The sequence below is a fragment of the Sander lucioperca genome, chromosome 20, assembly GCF_008315115.2.
Source record: "Sander lucioperca isolate FBNREF2018 chromosome 20, SLUC_FBN_1.2, whole genome shotgun sequence".
In the NCBI taxonomy this organism is placed as follows: Eukaryota; Metazoa; Chordata; class Actinopteri; order Perciformes; family Percidae; genus Sander; species Sander lucioperca.
Genome location: NC_050192.1, coordinates 5,404,656 through 5,423,838, shown reverse-complemented (window position 1 = coordinate 5,423,838; position 19,183 = coordinate 5,404,656). Strand labels below are relative to the sequence as shown.

General features: G+C 39.5%; 1 protein-coding gene across 3 annotated transcripts in view; it reads left to right on the top strand.

Moving 5' to 3' along the window:
• Positions 1-19,183, top strand: part of btbd11a (BTB (POZ) domain containing 11a) — a 181,582-nt gene that overhangs the window by 135,181 nt on the left and 27,218 nt on the right. For all 3 annotated transcript variants that reach the window (XM_031313557.2, XM_031313555.2, XM_031313556.2), the window contains exon 3: positions 17,323-17,533. In XM_031313557.2, the coding sequence (XP_031169417.1) occupies positions 17,323-17,533 (211 nt within the window). The remainder of the gene's footprint in view (positions 1-17,322; positions 17,534-19,183) is intronic.

The window sequence follows — 19,183 nt, the reverse complement described above, 5'->3', positions numbered from 1 at the left end:
ATTAATCGCACATTTTTATCTATTCTAAATGTCCCTTGATTTCTTTTTGTCCCATTATTTTTTTCTCATTTTAATGCTCTTAACATGGAAAAGTGGATCGGCCTGGCTTTGTGCTTTTGTCGCCTGGCTTTGACGAGGGGGTGGAGAATTCGCATCAGCTGTGTGCTTGGCCATCAAGTGGTATTTCAGACTGGACGTGCTGCGATGATAGCTCAGTTCACAACAACAAAACACACAGATCACTTTGGTCTTGTCAATGGAACCATTTGGCAACTTTTTAAAAGTAAACTTTCCATTCAGAATCTTATTGGCATCCATTTCAGCGTCTCGTGCTTGCCATCCACTCAAAACGTAACGTTAGCCTACTACTCTTTGCTCGCAAGCCAAAACAAGTGCAGGCGTACCTGTTGTTTTGTTTCCGGTCTAGCTAGATCCGGTGTGGTGTTGTAGTTTTTCTAATGTTACTAGCTGTTGCAAAAGCATGTGAAAAAAACTACAACGTTTGCTATGCCAAAAAGAATGTTAATCTCGCGATAAAAAAATTTACGCCGTTAAAATGGGTTTACGTTAATGCCGTTAATAACGCGTTTAACTGACAGCACTATATTGAACCTAACTGCATGACCACACGCCATACTAAGCAAGTTTAGTCACTTAAGTTAGCAGCTAGCTAGCTATGAAGGGTTAGGTTAAAATATGCAGTTAGGTTTACATCTTGTTACTTATAAGGTGAGTTACATCTTCATGTATAATGAATTATAATGTAGATTATTGCTGATTTTGGCCTCATATTTATTCACTACAACGGTGCATTGCAGCAGGGTTCAAATAACCGTCTGTGTTGACGCCTGCACAGTATACCCATGTTGTCATGCCATTGCCAACATTTTAGCACCTACCCTTCATAATAAAAGCATTCAACTGGCTTTTATTGTGAAGCAGTTACAGGAAACGCAATGTATTTGTCGCAGTGGTTAGCGCTGACAGCGATCGGTTATCAAAACTTTGTCTTCAAAAAAATTTTTTTTGGACAGCAAATCCAATTTAAATATTGCAGCCAGAGTCAGCTGTTAGATGAAGACCTGCACACCTGGAGTATGAAATCAGATCCATGGAAGAACTTCTAAATGAAAACAATTTGTTTGGCTGCACTGTAAACAGATACAGATGATCTTTAGTTGTATTTCTGTTAAAGTAGGTGCTCGAGGACTGTTTGCTGCTGTTTTAAACTGCACTTGCTGTTGCCACAGTAACCACAGTTGTCAGCAAATCAACCAGGACTGAAATGGGAAGGATTCAAACTTTATGCTACATGGACCAAATCATCAGTTTGTCTAATTTGTACCTTTTTTATTTGACAACTATATTTGCCACATTGAGTTTTAAGATGATATGTTGATGTTTATCACAGGCTGTGCGCTTTAAACCTCCCCCACTCTGTATTTTCTTGGGCTGACAATATCCAGCTTGAAACATTAGTCATTGTGTATTCTACTGTGCAAAGTCAGAGAGGAAAAGTGCTTATTCTTGAGGGCTGAGTGGATTTCACAAAGAGAGGAATCCCTCTCCCCCTGAAAAGCTGCAGGAGTTGTGCGCTGGTTTGAAAGGGTACAGAAAATTGCACAGCGATGGGATGTAACTTCTTATTTTCCAGGAAGTGATTTCTTACTGAATACCTGTCTAACTCTGGCTGGTGACCATATGCTTAAAATTTCTATCCATAAACAAACAGTATTCCCATGATAGATTATTATTAAAAAGCATACCCTTCATATTCTTACTTAGCACCCTACATTTCAACAGAATTTCATTAATATCACAGTGACTCGGAATACCTTCCAATCATCTTTGCTTCATTATTCCAAACTCACCATGTGGATGTGAGCTAATAGGTTAGCTACACACACACACACACACACTGACCATGGAGATTCACTGGGAGGTGTTATATTTCATCTTGAAACCGTACTTGCCATTCTCATTTTTCATCATATTAGAGGTAAAATACTTCTTCTGCTTCTCGATGCATCATCTTTCCTAATCTCACATCTGACCCACTTTTCAGCAAGGGTGATACAAAAGAAGAAAAAAAAAGAAAAATGAGTCAGTCAGACTTATTTTCTCTTAAGTTGATAAATGCTAATAAAAAAAATAAAATCCAACATTCAGAAAACAGGGTGATGCAGTTTGAGCTATAAGGTTGCTCTGTTTCTTTTTACCCATTTGACCACCGTAGCTACTGATGATAATGTCACCCTTATGTGCTTTTCAGTCACTCTCTCTAATGGACATGTCAAGGCAGAGCAGTATCTCAATGTGCTGGGAAAGGTTCCTGCTGTCATGTAGTCTCCTTCCTTCCTCTATCCTCACAGAGGTCTGCAGTGCCATTCACTTCTTTGTGTCTGTCCACCTTAGAGACACCGTGGTTTAAAAAAAAAATGTTGACTTGGCTGGAAAGATGAGGCTAGCTCATTCAGCCATAGGAGCAGGGTGCGGCCATTTTCCTTATCTGTCTCCCAGCACCTTAAGGAGGACGGTGGGGGCATGCTGACACAAACAACCTTCCTCACAATCCTCCAGACACACACCTCTTCATCTCACACAAAAGACACATGCTGGAAAATCTTGTAGGCTGTTGCTGCATGCTGCAGTAATTATGTGAGGCTGGATTCATTATTGTATAATGGTTTAATGTCCCTCGATACCTGTCACAGGATCCCACTCACTCATCGCAGCTCAGTGCTGCCAAGATTAGAATAGCGATTAAAGAGCTGTTAAAGGTATAACTCGAGTCTTTTTCAAAAATAAGATGTAAGACCACATTTGCTAAAGGTAAATCACTCAGACACTAGGGGTCTTTCTCAATTTTCATTCTTGTGTTTTCATAAGCGTGGTGTTGGTAATTTCAAGATCAAAAGACTTCTAGGTTAAAGCAGACCTAATGTAACGTGAAAGTGAATGGTTTTATTCTGTATTCTCTATTAGGATCCCAATTAGCTTTCACAAAGTGCTCGCTAGTCTTCCTGAGGTCCACACAAAAACAATAACATAGTTAATAATAAAAACTAACTAATTTTAGATCACGCAGTATCAATAAATCTGCCTGTGGTCTGTCTAACTTTCTGTCTGCGGCCAGATTTTGTCATCGCGATAGTGTCACAACCATGCAAAATACACTCACGAACTTTACGGGTGTGTGGTTGAGATCAAAATGAAGGCTGAGTTTGAGGATGGGTGTGGTCCGAGCAAGGGCGCCAGAAGTAGGGGGTAGGGAAGGGGCCATTGGCCTCCCCACTTTATGCCCCTGGCCCGATTTGGCATCGCAGCTGGTGTGATCCCATCGCAAGATGGTTTCTAGTTAGCAAATGTTAGCATGCTAACATGCTAAAGTAGTGGACGTTGTAAACATTTGTCTGTAAAGGTGTGTTCAGACTGAACACAAAGCTATTGTGGCAATTTGAGCAGTGTTTTTGCAGTCCTTGTTTTTTCACCCTGAACACAACCTACAGCTTAAAGACGTTGGGTCACACTTAGTTTCTTCCAGTTTCTTTCCTTTTCCTCTTTTCTCTGTACAATACTAAAGTCTTGGGATAGGCCAAAGTTTTTGCTAAAGTTGAAACTCTTTTCAACAAACATTTACAGTACCTCAATTTGCACCTTCCTGGTAACTAGTGACTGTTAGCTTCCACTTGTGTCTTTGCATCAACTTTATCTGCAAGCTGTAAATATGCTTCTCTGTTTGCCTTCTCTTTGACTATTTGGGAAGAATACTTCCAACAAGGACAAGTATCAACTTTCTTGTATTTGTTATTCATCCTGGGTCTGTCTTCCAAAGTATTACCGGGTGTCCTTTTATCCTCCATAATCCATTGACAAAATTTCTAAAGGCTGATGTACAATTCCCAAAACACAAGGCAAAAACAAGGACGGACGGTGGATAACGATCTCAGCAGTTTACTTGCCAACTGAGAATGCATCACATGGCAACTTGGCCGGCAGCAGCAAATGGGGAAAACGAAGGAGAGCCAAAGACACACTTAAAGAATGACCCATCATGCCCAAACAACTGTGTACTCCATTTTAAAGCCCTGATTATACAACATCAAACACGGGATCAATTTTAAACTGTAAACTGTTCTTCTTGTCATGTTCTTGAGAGGTTCATTCCACAAGGACACAAACATTAACTGAGGACTCTTGATGGTAAAAACCACAGACTTGTTGTCAAGCGCTGATTACTTTGTTCATGTCTAAGGTCAGCGGTGTTTACGTCTCTAGTCAACGTTTTCATTTGATCATGCCGTTGATATGTTGTCGTGCAGCCCAAGGGTTGGATTCTAATCAAAGTCTATTGAATGTATCGCATATCCAACGAGGCTGATGAGTGCACACGACTGCACCGGCATGTGTGAGCGTTCGAGTGTGCGGCAGCTCTCCAGAGAGGTACAACACCCACAGGCAGATGATGTTCATTAATAATTACCCATCATGTGAGAGCGGATGATATTCGAGCCTGCCTCTCTTAGCTCCTTGACTAGTAGTGACTTTAGTGGCTAAGGGACAAGCTGAAGTTGTCCGAGTTTAACATCCACTTTACACTCAAGTCCTGCTGCAATAAGACTACGGACATTACACCATAGACTTCACAGCAGTGCTGCTGAGAGATAATGCACACTCACTAATTGAGTGTTTTGGAGCGACCCCAGAAGGCTAATGGAAGTTTTGGGGTAATAAGGCGGTGAATTGAACAGGCTGCTCTTAGTTCTCACCTCACTGTTTCCGGGGAAAAAAGAAAAGACAGGGCAGCTGTTTAGAGGCAAATACAGGCAGCTGTTTGCAGCAGTGCTTTGATGAAAGGGGACTTCACAAAAGGGCCTAATAGCTGTTGGTATTTTGACTGAACTCCTGTCATTAGGAAGGGTATTATTCTCTGGCTTTATTCACAGCCAGTTTACCATTGACTCATTCTTTTGCTGCAAGAAGGCACTTCCATCTTCTGTGATTATTATGGCTTTTTTTTATTTAGACAAGTCCTTAAGTCCTTTTATTTTAAAGAGACAAACTGGATAGTGTATAGAGGCTTGACTATGACTTATTTTGCTGGTTTTTCTCTTTTCTTTTTTAAAACTCATATGACTATAATTTTGACTATTTCCATCCATACATTTTGACTATTTCCATCCATAAACTCCAATTGGTCCAAAACTCAGCTGTCCGTATTATCACCAGAACCCCAATAACTGAACACGTTACTCCTCTCCTTAAACAACTGCACTGGCTCCCTGTCCAATACCGTATTGACTTTAAGATTCTTCTTCTCACCTTCAAAGCCCTCCATAATCTCGCTCCTCCATACCTCTCTGAACTCCTTCAGCCCTACACTACCTCCCGAACACTCCAATCCTCCTCTTCCTCACTGCTTTGCACTCCTTCTGCCCGCCTGTCCACAATGGGGTTTAGAGCATTCAGCCATTCTGCTCCTCGCCTTTGGAACTCCCTCCCACTATCCATCTGTACCATAGAGTCTCTACCCACCTTTAAAACCTCCCTCAAAACCCACCTTTTCCGAAACGCCTACCCCACATGACTTCACTCTCCATCAAAACAATGGATAGATTTTAATTTTCTATCTCAATCTTTTAAATGTGTTTGTTTTAATTTAATTATATTTGCCTTTTTAACTGTATTTTTGCTTGTTTTAACTGTAAGGTGACCTTGAGTGCTATGAAAGGCGTCCATAAATAAAATGTATTATTATTATTATTATTATTTCGACCCTCCATGATTATAGTGCCAATATATTTTTTCATTTTGAAAAACACAGACAATGTGACCAAAGACAAGAGTGGGTGAAGGAATTGGCTGTAGTTTGGTAGAATAATAAATGTGCCTGAAAAATATCTAGTTAGGTCTTTAATTTCTTAATATAACATGCTCTAACCTTCTCTGATCTCTCACCTGTCTTTATCTTTGACGGTACAAATAGTTTACCTTTGCTGTTACTTATTTTACCCATAAAGTTTACATACTGTAGTTTACAAGGTATTATTGAAGGTGTTGCCTTAAATCTTTTTTTAGCCAAGCAGCATGGCTCTAGTGAGGGTAATGGCTGTCTGTCTGTCTGTCGGTTGGTCCACCACTTTGATTCAGACTGATATATCGTGACAACTATTGGATGGATTGCCATGAAATTGGATACAGATATGTGTTATTCCCTGATAATGCATCCTAATGACTTTAATAATCCTCTGACTTTTTCTCTAGCACGGCCATGACATTCACATTAGTAGTTTTTAGTGTCAGATGGTCCACCACTTTGGTCCAGACTGATATATCTCGACAACTGTAGGATAAAATGCCATGAAATTTGGCACACACATTTATGTTCCTCACAGGATCAATTGTAATAACTTTAGTCCTCCATTTCTGACATTTCTACTAGTGCCATTATCAGGTCTAAATGTATTTCAATTTGACCACTTACTTGCAGAACCAATGACATTCTCATCAGCCTCAGCTGTACTTCGTGTTTTGTTCAAATTATCAAATATTAGCATGCTAATGTGCTGTAATCCTAAAGCATACCGTATTTAAAAAAGGATCAAAATAAGCCCTCAGCTGAAATACTATGGTGCAGTACTATTAATGCACATTTGATAAATTGGATAATCAAGACCACACATAGGAAAGATATTTATTATACACTGCAGCAGTAGTGCTTCTGCAGATCTTCACAGACGAGCCATTAAAGTCCCTAAAAGAGCCATTAGACAGAATAAAGTGGCATCCATTTAGAAGTCCCCTCCTGTGAGTTGCAGGAAAGATGATGACAATAGAACGACAGAGTCAGTTTGTGTAATATCTTACTCCATCTCCACAGACTGGAAATATCTGGCAAAACTAAGATGATGAGGCAAAATGAAGCCACGGTTCAGAAGCCTCTTTAGACTGAGAGAAGTCATTATCAAGAAGGGTCGTATTATTTTCCACAGTTTCATAATTGTTAATGAACAGACTTTTTCTGGGGATCTCTGGGCCTTCTGGGGAAATGAGCCTTCACAGCTTTTTTCCCCCTGATGCACTGTGCATTGTTCATTGCTCTTCTTCACAGTTATCAGTCCAGGAGTGGACAGCTGCAGGAGACAGGGGGTCTCTGTGGGAGGCTGTAATGGCCAGAAAGAAGAAATCGTGATGGTTGCTGCACCAGTACTATCAGATATGATACAGAAGCAGTGCAGCGACAAGCACATGACTTTCCTAAACAGGGATATCTTAACAGTTGCAGCATCTTGCATCATGGGACCTTCATTCTGTATATTTAGTCAAAATATCGTCCAGGGAGGGGGGGACTCTGAATGTTTGACCCTGGCTGACCCTGATACTCAAAATAACAAGGAGATATGAAATAAATGTAAGATTTTTTAGTTAATTTCTAATTCAAAACTAAACAGTTCAATGATTTATTCTATGCCCCACTGTTCTGTTCAAGGATCCTGGGGTCAAACAGATGGCTATTATGCTGCTTCTGCCTTCAAGTGTTCCTGCCTCCAGAGATCTACATAGTGGTGTTGTGACCGGTTAGGAAGGAACTGCACATTAACTAAGTTTTAATCAATCATCATAAAGTTAAAGCATGACAACTTAACCTTAAAGAACTGTGTTGATTGATTTTTGGCCACTAGGGGCGGGGCTGAGACGTGGTCAAAGTTTCTAAGCAGACTCTATTCTAACTTTTGTTTTATTATTATTGCACACTAGCCACTTTTAGCACATCCTCTAGTCTAGAGTATACCACCCCCACATTTCGTCGCACATTTTTAGGAGTATTGTGACAAATAAATCCTTGAATTTTCAATGTTATCGACTTATATATAGTAGTATACTATTCATAACTAGTAGTAGTTATGAATAACATGCTATCAAACAGTTGACTATTTACACATCCAGTTGACACGGAGCAACATTAGCATTAATTTGAGGTCACGTTTCTGGCCACCTGATGAATGTAAGTTTAATATTCACTCCGCTTTCAGCTCTGTTTTGATCTCCACCAACTCCCAAAAAAAAACACCCTGAAGAGGGCTGTTTGTGCTGCTACGTGTGGGTTGTAACCCAGCCCTATTTTAACATATACAAGCAGTGCCTATGCTTTAAGAATTTTATAATGAAATAACCATCTGAACAAAGGATTTTTAACTTTTTGCCAGAAGGGTGCCTTGGACCTTTCCTCTTTTTGGAAAAATATAAGCTGCTAAATGCTTCACTTCACCAGCTAGTTGCTAACGTTGTTGCTAATATTTGTCTTTCTGCTATGTGGTGCTGGGCAGTTAGTGTACAGTTGATTTATCTGAGCTTTTTTACTGAAAACCGTTACATGCTGCTGCTGGAAACAGAGTTGAGGAGAGATGTGAGACTAAATCAAACCATAAATGTGCATTTAAAAGAAAAAGGTTAGCTGAAAGAGGCTGAAAAGCTTTGTAGAGATGCAGAGATTCATGCTACCTCTATGGAGTTGTCTCTATGAGCAGTCCCTTTAACATTAAATATAGTCAATAGATTCAGGGTTAAAATGAAATGATTGATTAATTGAGATCTATGTGTTGACCATTTAAAGTTAATGGCTGATATTTTCAGCATTTTCCTTGTTCCATGATGTAATTTGTTTTTAAAAGTTCCCTTATTATATCTCGTCTTTGCTTTTAATATTTACTGTGTTGTTTGGTCATGTATGAGAGCATAGTATGATATTTTCAGAAGAGGTTCAAGGCAGTCCAATGGCTTGAACCGCTAGTGTATCACTGATGCCTGGTGCTTCAGAATAAATGAATCATTATGTAGCATTTGTAGCATGGCACTTTATTTTGTTCTCTCTTAGAGGTTTTTTTTTTTTCAGCCCAACCTTTGCAGATGGTGCCCTGCTGCTTTTCCATGTAGCTGGGATTTATTCAGAACACAAGCAGTGTGTCACATTACCATGAGTTCAGTGTATAAAACAATAAAATGAAAGATGGATCAGTGGTCCGCTCGTGACCAACCCTCCCTCTCCTCCCTCTATGGAGCCTGTTTGCAGGTAGAAAGGACTAGAAAAAAACACATTTGGATATATTTTTACCCTTTTGTTTCATTCCTGTTTGGCTCACCGTCGGCTCACAGGTCGACTGGCCCAGCAGGTAAACTCCCAGAACTCCAGATGGTCCCTCTCTCTATGATTGCATCCTGGCCATAAAAGTATGACTTTGGATTATAAAACCACCAAGCTGAGGACATATATATATATATATATATATATATATATATATATATATATATACAGTCTGAAAAGCAGCTACTGTATCTGTCAATGTCTATTCAAACACTTACGTTATCACTGACCTCCCTTCATATGTCCCATATTAAATATGTCTACTGGTGATTTATTCCCACTTTGAACAGCACTGGTAAAAGTATCTTCTAGTTATGTGTTGAAGATGACATGTCCTGTAATTGACTGTGATTAATAGTTGCCATGGAATTGCTAATGTGCCCCAAAGGCAGAGCTCGGAGTCGGTCGTATTACCAAGTGATGATTAAATGTCCTCGGTCCGGCCCCCGGGGAGCTATAGGCCATGACAGTGTGTCAGAGGATAGCGGAGCAATCGTCCATCTCAGTCCTCCATTAGGGAACACAACAGTTGTCTCGCCGTGATAATCTCGGTTCACATTTGACAAGAAGTTGGCTCACCTCACTTTGTCTGCTTGAATTACAGGCTTGTTTGCTGACTATTTTCGTCACGGGCAATGTGCTCTAGAAATACTTGACAATCACGTCTGTTCAATTAATTTATACATGTAAGTAGTTCAGACGCCTAGTCAGAATTTTTATTTTCATTACAAATTTTCTAAATATGCCTACGTTAACACCCTAAAGGCCTAAAGTCTGCTATCTGGCGTGTAAATGGGTGGGATCTTTACACATTTCACACAAAGACTTGTGTGCATGGACAGTGCAAGACAACATAGAGTTGAATGTGTTCAATTTAAAATTGATAACCATTTTTTTTCTTATACAAAAAAAGAAACATCTCATGCTCAAAGTGGGGTTACATCCCTATTAATTTTATGTGGCTATAAAGTATGCAATTTATATCGTAACATTGGATAAAAAACTGCAGCTTTTGTTGAAATACTTTTTTTCAGTTTACTATGTATGCTCGTAACATGTCTTTAAGTTTTATTATGACACAAAAACTGCTTTAAAAAACATCCAAAATAGGTCAAGTGTCTTTAGTTTCAAAAGTTAGTCAATTGCACTTTCATTATTAAGGCTACAGGAATAAATATTCATGTAGATCATTTTTGTGCACTTAGTGCACAAAAGTGTTTGTTTTGCAGCTGGCATTTCCTCTGAGCTCTGACTGGATTTTTGATCATCATGAAGCTCTGGTACAGTGTAGCTCCAAATAACTGGTGGTGACAGAAAAGAGTATACAAGCCTTTATTTTCTATAGCATTATATATTATTATATTCCAAATCTTTGCAAACATACAAAACACAAAGAATAAAAAACAGCCCCAAATTGTTTGGTACTATAATGGAAAACTATTATCCCAAATATGAAATTTACAGATAAAGTATAACTATATTTAAAATATATGATAAGAAAATTAAATCATACAGAATCACTGAAGTGCTTGGTGATATTGGGATTATTGGTGCCTTATATACTGTAGCAATAATGGACTAGAAATGAGATTTAAAAATCCTTTTGGGTTTTATGCTTATATTGCAAGAGGAACTTATCACAGTTCAATTACTCTCCATCAAAGTTAACACACGGTTCAATAAGTACAATAACTCAAACCACATTCCCTGTGTCTTCTCGTTATGAGAACATAATTACATAGTGCTTTGTTGTTCCTGTTGCAGAGTAGGAGTACATTGATACCTAGAAAATACAAACTGCTATGTGAAGTATGTTTTAAAAGCAATCTTAACTTAAAAAGAGAAACATTAACCTGGCCCAATATTCTAACACTGAGAAGAGAAAACATTAAAGTTGACGTCAAAAAGATTAAGTTGAGGCATAGAAAGTGCAATTAAGGGAAATTACATGTTTGGATGCTGAAATATCTCAAAATGTAGGTGGACTAGCATGAAATTTATCCCCAGAAGATGTATCCTACTAACTGGTGATCGCCAACGTGAAGTTGATATTTGTGGCTTTGATTAGAATATCTCAACAGCTATTGGATTATTTTGACATTAAATTTGGTTTGCACATTCATATTCCCCTTAGGATGAGTTGTGATTACTTTGGTGACAACATGACTTTTCATCTAGTGACATCATCAGGTCAAAATGTTCAGTGTTCAATACTTTGGTTTTATAACCAAATACCTGTCAAACTAATTGCATCAGCCTCAGTTGTAATCAGTGCTAATTAGCAAATGTTAGCATGCTAGAATAGGAGGGTGAACATGGTGACAATTATACCTACTAAACATCAGCATGCTAACATTGTCTCTATGTTGCCATGCTAGCATTAGCATTTACAGTAGCACTGCTGTGCTTAAGTACAGCCTCACTGAGACTCTTAGGCCATGTCCACATGTACCAAAATTATCTTTTTTTCCCCGTCTTCCCTGGCATCGTGTCAAGAATATTTGCGTCCAAACGGATCCATTTGTAAATGACTCAACATGCTACTTCGTATTCCAGGCCTATAGGTGGCGCTGTTTCTGCTAGAGAAATTCACCAAAAACAGAGAAGAAGAGGCAGAGCATGCACATAAAGCTTGCGCGCTGTATACAAACAGACAGTAGAAGACGAAACCAAACACAAGAAGAAGACGACGAAAATGGCTCAATATCTTCTCCAGCAGGAACACAAGCATGTAGTCCGCCATTGTTGTTGTTGTTATGAGACGTCGTCGTCGGATAAGAGGTCGAAGGCTAGAGGTCGAGGGGTGTGGCAATGACATCATCGATACACAAGTATGCGGCTTTGGCGTCTAAACAAAGCCACAACGGGCGGCGTTTTCAAATTTTTTCACCCTAGGACCAGGTTTCAAAAATGTGCGTCTTCAGGCAGTGCGTTTACAGGATTCATTTGGACGATCGGCCAAAACGATGCAAAACGTGCGTTTACACCAAAAAGCGTTTCCGTGTGGATGGCCCCTTAGTCTTGTTAAAGTTTTGCTTTTGTGGAGTCACAGGTTACTTTCATCTTGTTACATGAAAATGATCATACAACAACTACATAAGAACATTAGTTCTTATGTAGTTGTTTTAATGTTATTATTATTATTACATGTCATTTAGCTGATTCTTTTATCCAAAGGGATTTACAATTGCTACATATGTCAGAGGTCACACACCTCTAGAGCAACTTTGGGTTAAGTGTCTTGCTCAGGGACACATTGGTTGATGTATCGCAGTGGGAATTGAACCCGAGTGTAGCAGAGAAAGTAGTAGTAGAGAAAGACAATAGTACAAGGTCTGCAGCTTCTGTAAGACAGAATTTACAGTGTTGACATTTCATTATAGCAGGGAGTTACTGCTCTGTGTTGTTTCACCATATTTTCTTAGGGAAAAGGGAACAAAGTTCTGCTCTTTAATGAGTCCTTCCAAGAGGGAAGGACTTGGCTGGGAGAAAAGGAAGACACTAAGCTGTCCCCTATGATTAATTCAAATGAGATGAAGCATGAACCCCATAGGAGTTTCGCTTAGATAATTAAAACAAAGGAGACTGGAGCAAATGTTGTCCTGCAGACAGAACCAAAGTCATAAGAACAATTAACGGTGGCAAAGAAAGCTTGATTATTAGCTGGCTTTTAGCTCAGAGGGACAGCTGCGGTTTAACCATTTGCATGGTGGCTGACTATTATGTTGTTGTAGTAATAAACTAGATTTTGTCTTTTATTTATGGACTTGTTGTGGTTATAGAGTTCTGTTTATGCTCAGCAAGCTCTGCAATCCGCGGGGAGCATTGTCAGTTCTTGAACTTAGTGTTTCTCTGTTGTCTGTTTAGTGGTTAGTTTATATTGTTTTCCCACTGAGTACCTGGGGTTTTGTAACGTAAATGCATATTTCAGTCCTCTTTATTTAATCTCCTTAATCTTTATCTCACTTCCTCTTAATATTCAGGCCAGTAGCACACTGCGTAAACTCACACTGAGTAGCATGGGGACTACCTGACTACCGGCAGTGGAAAGGTTTTCTGTGCTGAATGAATTTGCCTAATTGACGTTTCAAGCTAAATGCTACTGAGTACCAAACCAGCATAGCAAACAGAGTCTGCAAGCTGCACAGTGTAGCCGCAAATAATGATTGTTGCCTTTAATGATTACCCCTATGGTCTGATTAAAGTTAAGGACTGTTGCTGACTAAATAATAAGAAATTCCTAATCAGTTTTTATCATTTCAAGCCCCTAAAACCTCGGCTTCAGTAGTATTCAGTATGTATTGAAACAAACAGCCTTAGATATTATTTGTTGGAGTATTTAGCACTCAAGAGCTCAGCTAATCTATGTGGATGTGGTTTGATCACATTTGGTAGACAAACAACCCTCCAACTGTCATCAGATTTTGATTCAAATGTTGCCAAACTGTTATTTCAATCAGGAGAGACTTCGTTGCAGATATGCAAGATTTATTTGTAAGTTACATCAAAATATGAAATGTACATAGTCTTTGGAGATTAGACTCCATCGTATAAAATGTAGATAGTTTAAAGGGTTAGAAACAACCCAGACATATTCCAGATGGAGTCTAGACACTGGTGGTGGTGGTGAAAGGGGCACAAAGGCCAGACGAAGGAGTCGAAGGAAGCGGTCAGCCGGAAGAAAACCGAGAGTGCCAGGTGAAGATGCCATGGAGGTGGAAGGGGAGGAGAAGGTTCGCACTCTTGCCTGAAATGACAACTGGCAGCTGCAGAGGAGAGAACAGATATAAAACATGGATGTCATGCTGTGATTGGCTTGTGAATACGAGGCAGAATCTGATTGGTTTAACTGACAATCGACTCTCTCAAAAACAGCTGATCTGTGTAGAGAAAAGTGATAAAGTTATTGAAGTCTCCCTGAAAGAATTTACGCTGAGCTACATTAGTGCACAGAAGTATGTGATTATCCCTTTTCAAACCAGTCAGAAGAGCTCAGACAAAACAAGAATTGCATCGATTTCTAATGTTAAATCACCAAAACTTTTGCAGAAAATGTTGAGTTCATGTAGGAGCCCAGCAATTATATTAAGAATCTGATTGAGATAATCGGTTTTTTAGAAACATCCCCATAACCTCAACCAAACTGTGTTAGTTCCCCAAAGTCAATGACAACTGTAGCACTGGCTGTAGGTCACATCTTAGTAACACTTTATTTGAAGGTATCTACATAAGAGTGACATGAAACTGTCATGAACACATGACACTGTCATGACACAGTCATGACACATGAACTCTAACCATAACCATAACTTGTCATGACAAAAACCGAATGACACTTACTAAAAGAAGCGTTATGTCATAAACGTTTATGACTTGTTTATAATGTTCATCTTCCTCAGTCGCAGGTCTTATCATGATTTCTTTGGTCTACACCAAGCCCCTTCAGGAGCTGCCCCGCTGCATCTGATTCATTGCATACCTAATCATGTTTGTCTAATATGTCATACCTGGAGATAGCAGTCTTACCCGGCCACACATCTTCAATCACTTCAACAGTATCGTAGAATTCCCATGTACATATATTGATGTATTTACTTCTTTCTATATAACTGTCTGTGAGGCTCCCTGGAGCCGGAGTGCAAACTGTGCTGTGAGCATCGTGCTCTGTTTACGTCTGGCTGCCTGTGAACTCTGTCAGGGGCCTTTAGTCTGACAGATGGAGAACCTTGGAGCGCACTCTTACCGTGTCATTCTGTCTAAGCAATGAGGTTTCAAGACAGGCCAACATTCCTCAGACTGGGTATTTTTGGGAACAAACAATCAAACAAGATCAAAGAGAGGATGTGTGTTGTGCTGCGATGTGTTCAGCTCACAGCTTCAGACTTTCACATATATTGTTTTATACACATATTACTCATGGATGCAGTAAGAGAATGCATTAACTCTCAAGTTGTAGGCTGTGGTGTTTTCTGTCTGAACTCAGTGTCCTTGTTCTCCTATAAGCCTCAAACATCAGCGTTCTAATAAACCAAGTAAATAATTAGATTAATGCGGGTATTCATTTTTCTGAGAAATCAACACAGCAGCCTAACACTGCAGTATTTTCCCTCTCAGAGCAATATCATTATTCTTAAATGCATCACTAATTACCTCATTGATATACTGCTGTGAAGCTGCCAAAATCCTGAATCAGAGAAGTATGACTTTCTAAATGTCAGCACTGAATATCTGCCTCAGTAGTACACAAGTTTTGGATTTCAGACTTTGAAATTCACGGCTTGAAATGGATTCATACCAAAAGCAATTGACAACATTCATCAAAGTGAAAAAGCAGAACATGTTCTCTGTTCTCTGCCTTGAATAAAGGTTTACCTAATCTCTGTGGCCTGTGTAGTTTTAACAGAGATCTATTCGGTTATAAGGTTTTTTTGTGTGAGTCCTCGTGATGTTGGGAAAAATATTACAAGATGTCCTCCATCATGAATGAACTGAAGTTACGCTTTTCTAAAACTTTTTGATATATGCCTCCTCAAATACGCAATTACTCTGCCTATTCTTGACCTTTATGCAAGCCCTAATGTGTGAGAGTGTGAAAATATTTTTGTCCCTACAATGTAACTAAAGCATCATTGCAGCTTATTGCAGTTTGGATCGAATTATTACCTCCGCCAAGGAGTTGCAGTTAGGTTTGTTGGTTTGTTTGTCTTTCAGCAGGAGTACAGAAAAACTACTGGCCCAATTTTCATGACACTTGGTGGAAGGGTGTAGCATGGTCAAAGGAAGAACCCATTCAATTTTGGATCGGATCCAAATCACGGGGCAGCTACACAAATAATTTTTCACTTTCGTTAATATTGCAAGATAGGTCATGGCCTTAGCGGACATTGGGAAGAGTGCCCTTCTAGTTCATATTTTTGGCCGTCATGCTTATGTTTTTGATAACATCTGGGGACGTGGTAGCCTGGTTCCAGACCTCTGAATCATTGCCCACATTTCCAATTTTTCCAATCTATTTTTCTGTCCATTAGATGTTAAGCTGGAGCCAGGAGAAGATAAGCTTAGCTTAGCACATAGAATGGAAACATAAATAAGCATAAAGTTAACAAAATCCGACTACAGCACCTCTAAAGCTCTAAAGCACGTTTTGTCTTGTGCGCCGTGAAGAAAATAACATTTTGCCATTTTACAGGTTGTTATATGCCCATGTTTTGCTAAGCTAACCAGCTACTAGATAGATTTAACAGACATGAGTGTAATCTTCTCATCAAACTTTCCACCTGAAAGGGAATGTTGAGCTATTCCTTTAATCGCAGTATTTCTTCGATCAGTGTAAAAAATTTCAGTAACTAACTAACTTCAGTGTTCCAAGCAAATGCTGCTGCAGCTTCCTTGTCAACTTAAAAATGTTGACAAGGATGTTGGCGCGACAAAAATACCTCACTCTGTCAAAATAAGAGCACACTGCATTACTAACTCTGACTCCATCGCAAAATTGTTGGTTTGTTTATGACCTGGTTGATCTTCTGACATTTCACATTTGATCACTCATTATAGAAACGATGGTAAAGGTTCTAAAAACGATCTAAAGTATCCCCAGTCTATGATTATCCCTAATGCATCTGACTGTCCTACTAGCCCACAATCACATTTCTAACGGCAGGTAGTTCACAAGGCCTAAAAATGCTTCCCAGATTAATTTGACATTTTGCAAACTCACACTGACACAGATGTTGTAGTTTCCCCATGACTCTTGCGTAAGAAAACTGGGAGAAAAACAGACAAATAAGAGCTAAGATAAAACGAGAGAGCTCAGACTCCTAAGTTATTTACTGAGAGCACGATGTGCCTAACATTTCAAGGCAGCTTTTCCCACTCACTAAGGATTGTGTGGGCATATGTGTATGACTAAATGTACGCTGAATCAGAGAGTGAGCGATTGAAGGAGTGAGTAGAAGTGTTGCGAGTACTCCCATGACAAAGGAGTGGTGAAGAAAATGAATTTGTGCTCTGAGAGTAATGCGTAGGACTTTGTTATAATGACTAGATCTTTCCTCAGCATACTACACAATGTTATTATCTTTATCTTTATTATAATTTCTATTCCTGTCATTTTTATTTCCCCTATTCTTCATCACATTATGTTGGTAAAATCTATTCTCATGTATGAAAAAATCCTCCAGGTGATCTGGTATCCCGGGCCATGCACCACCTCCAACCCCTGCACATCAAGAACCCCAGCAACGGGACTCCGGTCCACCAGAAGACCACCAACATCACAGTGCACTGGGAGCCCGAGGCCCTCTACACACTGTGTTACTTCATGCACTGTCCACAGATGGAGTGGGAGAACCCCAACGTTGAGCCATCCAAAGTCACTTTACAGACTGAGAGGTAAGTCCTGCCGTAACCTTGGAGATGATGCTGCTTTCACACTTTTAGTTTAGTCCAAATCCAGTAACAGTTTGCCTAGTCTATATCCATGACGTTCCACTTCCGGATTGCTCTCGTTCTGAATGTGTGCAACTGTGTGAATGTGATCGGGGCGTTCCTGCAAAAGAGAGGCTTCCTCTCAGTGAACCTTCCCTGAATAAATAAAGGTTAAAAAATAATAATAATAATAATAATAATATATATACTAACTGAGAGAGGCAATATGGTTGAAAGGATATCTCTGTCAGTTAGTGGCACACCAGAGCTAGAATATTTTCAATTGGTCTAAAAGGTTAGTACAGACATTCCTACTTTTTTGCACAAGTTTTTTACCCCACAAGTGCTCCTGATGTAAGATGCTGCGTGGGCTGGTCAGCGCTGACACTTCCCTAGACATTGAGCAGATTGATGGGAACCAGAGGGCCTTCACTTGGATGGACGGATGGACAGATTTCCCAACATCTTTCCTCCACTCTGTGGAGATAAAACTCTTTCCTGACAACCCTGAGGGAGCATAAGGAATGTCAGGCGGAGTGACATGTCAGCAGGCTCTCGGGTCCCCGGGGAGAAAATTCTCTATTTAGCATTCTGCTGAAAGGTTGAAGACAAGTAGAAAGAGCCTATATAACACGTCGGGATGAGAAAGAGGGAGAATATGTTTAAATGAGATGAACCCTTCTTGGGTTGTTTTGTTGAAGCTTCAGATAAGTCTTTGTAAGGTGAAAAATCATTAAAATTACTTTTACACCTTTTACCTGACGTTAAATAAGGAGAGCAAAATTTTTGAAGCTTGTGAGAAAGGTGACAAATCTAGAGGAATTTAAAATAGTAACAGAGCTGCAGTAGATTATGGTTCATGATATATCCAGTGTGTAGTCCTGCTGTCTGTATCAATGGATAACATTACCATCACTGTTTTCATTCCAGACTGGGCCTCCCTCTTTTGCAAACCTAGAACAGTAGATATGTCTTTCGGGGGAAGCAAACATCAGAGGGAAAAGGGAGGAGGTCTGAATAATCACATTACTCAGCCATCTGTTAAACAGCAGCGGAGGCCTTGCTTTTTTTTTTTAAACTCTTGCCAGAGTTCAAATTCCTGGCAGACTGTAGGTGTAAAGACAAGGATAGCTTTGGTTGCGGAATGAGAAACTGATTCACACAAAATGTAGACTAGTCAAACACAGTGTGTCAATATCTAAAAGCTGCTGCTTTAACTAAACGTGCTAAATTACAGAAGGACCAGGCAGCTGCATACATGGTAAATGTAACAGTCCCAAATAATTTCTCTCAGCTGGGTACGTGCTTCTGTTTGAATCATTCTTTTGAGAAATGATGGTTGCCAGAGGGTCATGAGGGAATAAAGCTCTTCGGGGGCTGATGGATTCATAATATAATTTAACTATCCCATAAAATAAGCCCATTTGTTTTAAGGTTTTCTAATGTGCATCTGAGACTGCTTCATGGTTCTAAAAGCCTGAAAGGAAAATCTGTCTTATCATCTAAACTGAGATCTGGTGAGTCAGAATTATTCCCAACTCTACCATCATTAATGTTTCTTAATTTCTTCTTATTTGTTGCTAAAAGTACTTAATAGTTAAGTACATAAAAGTG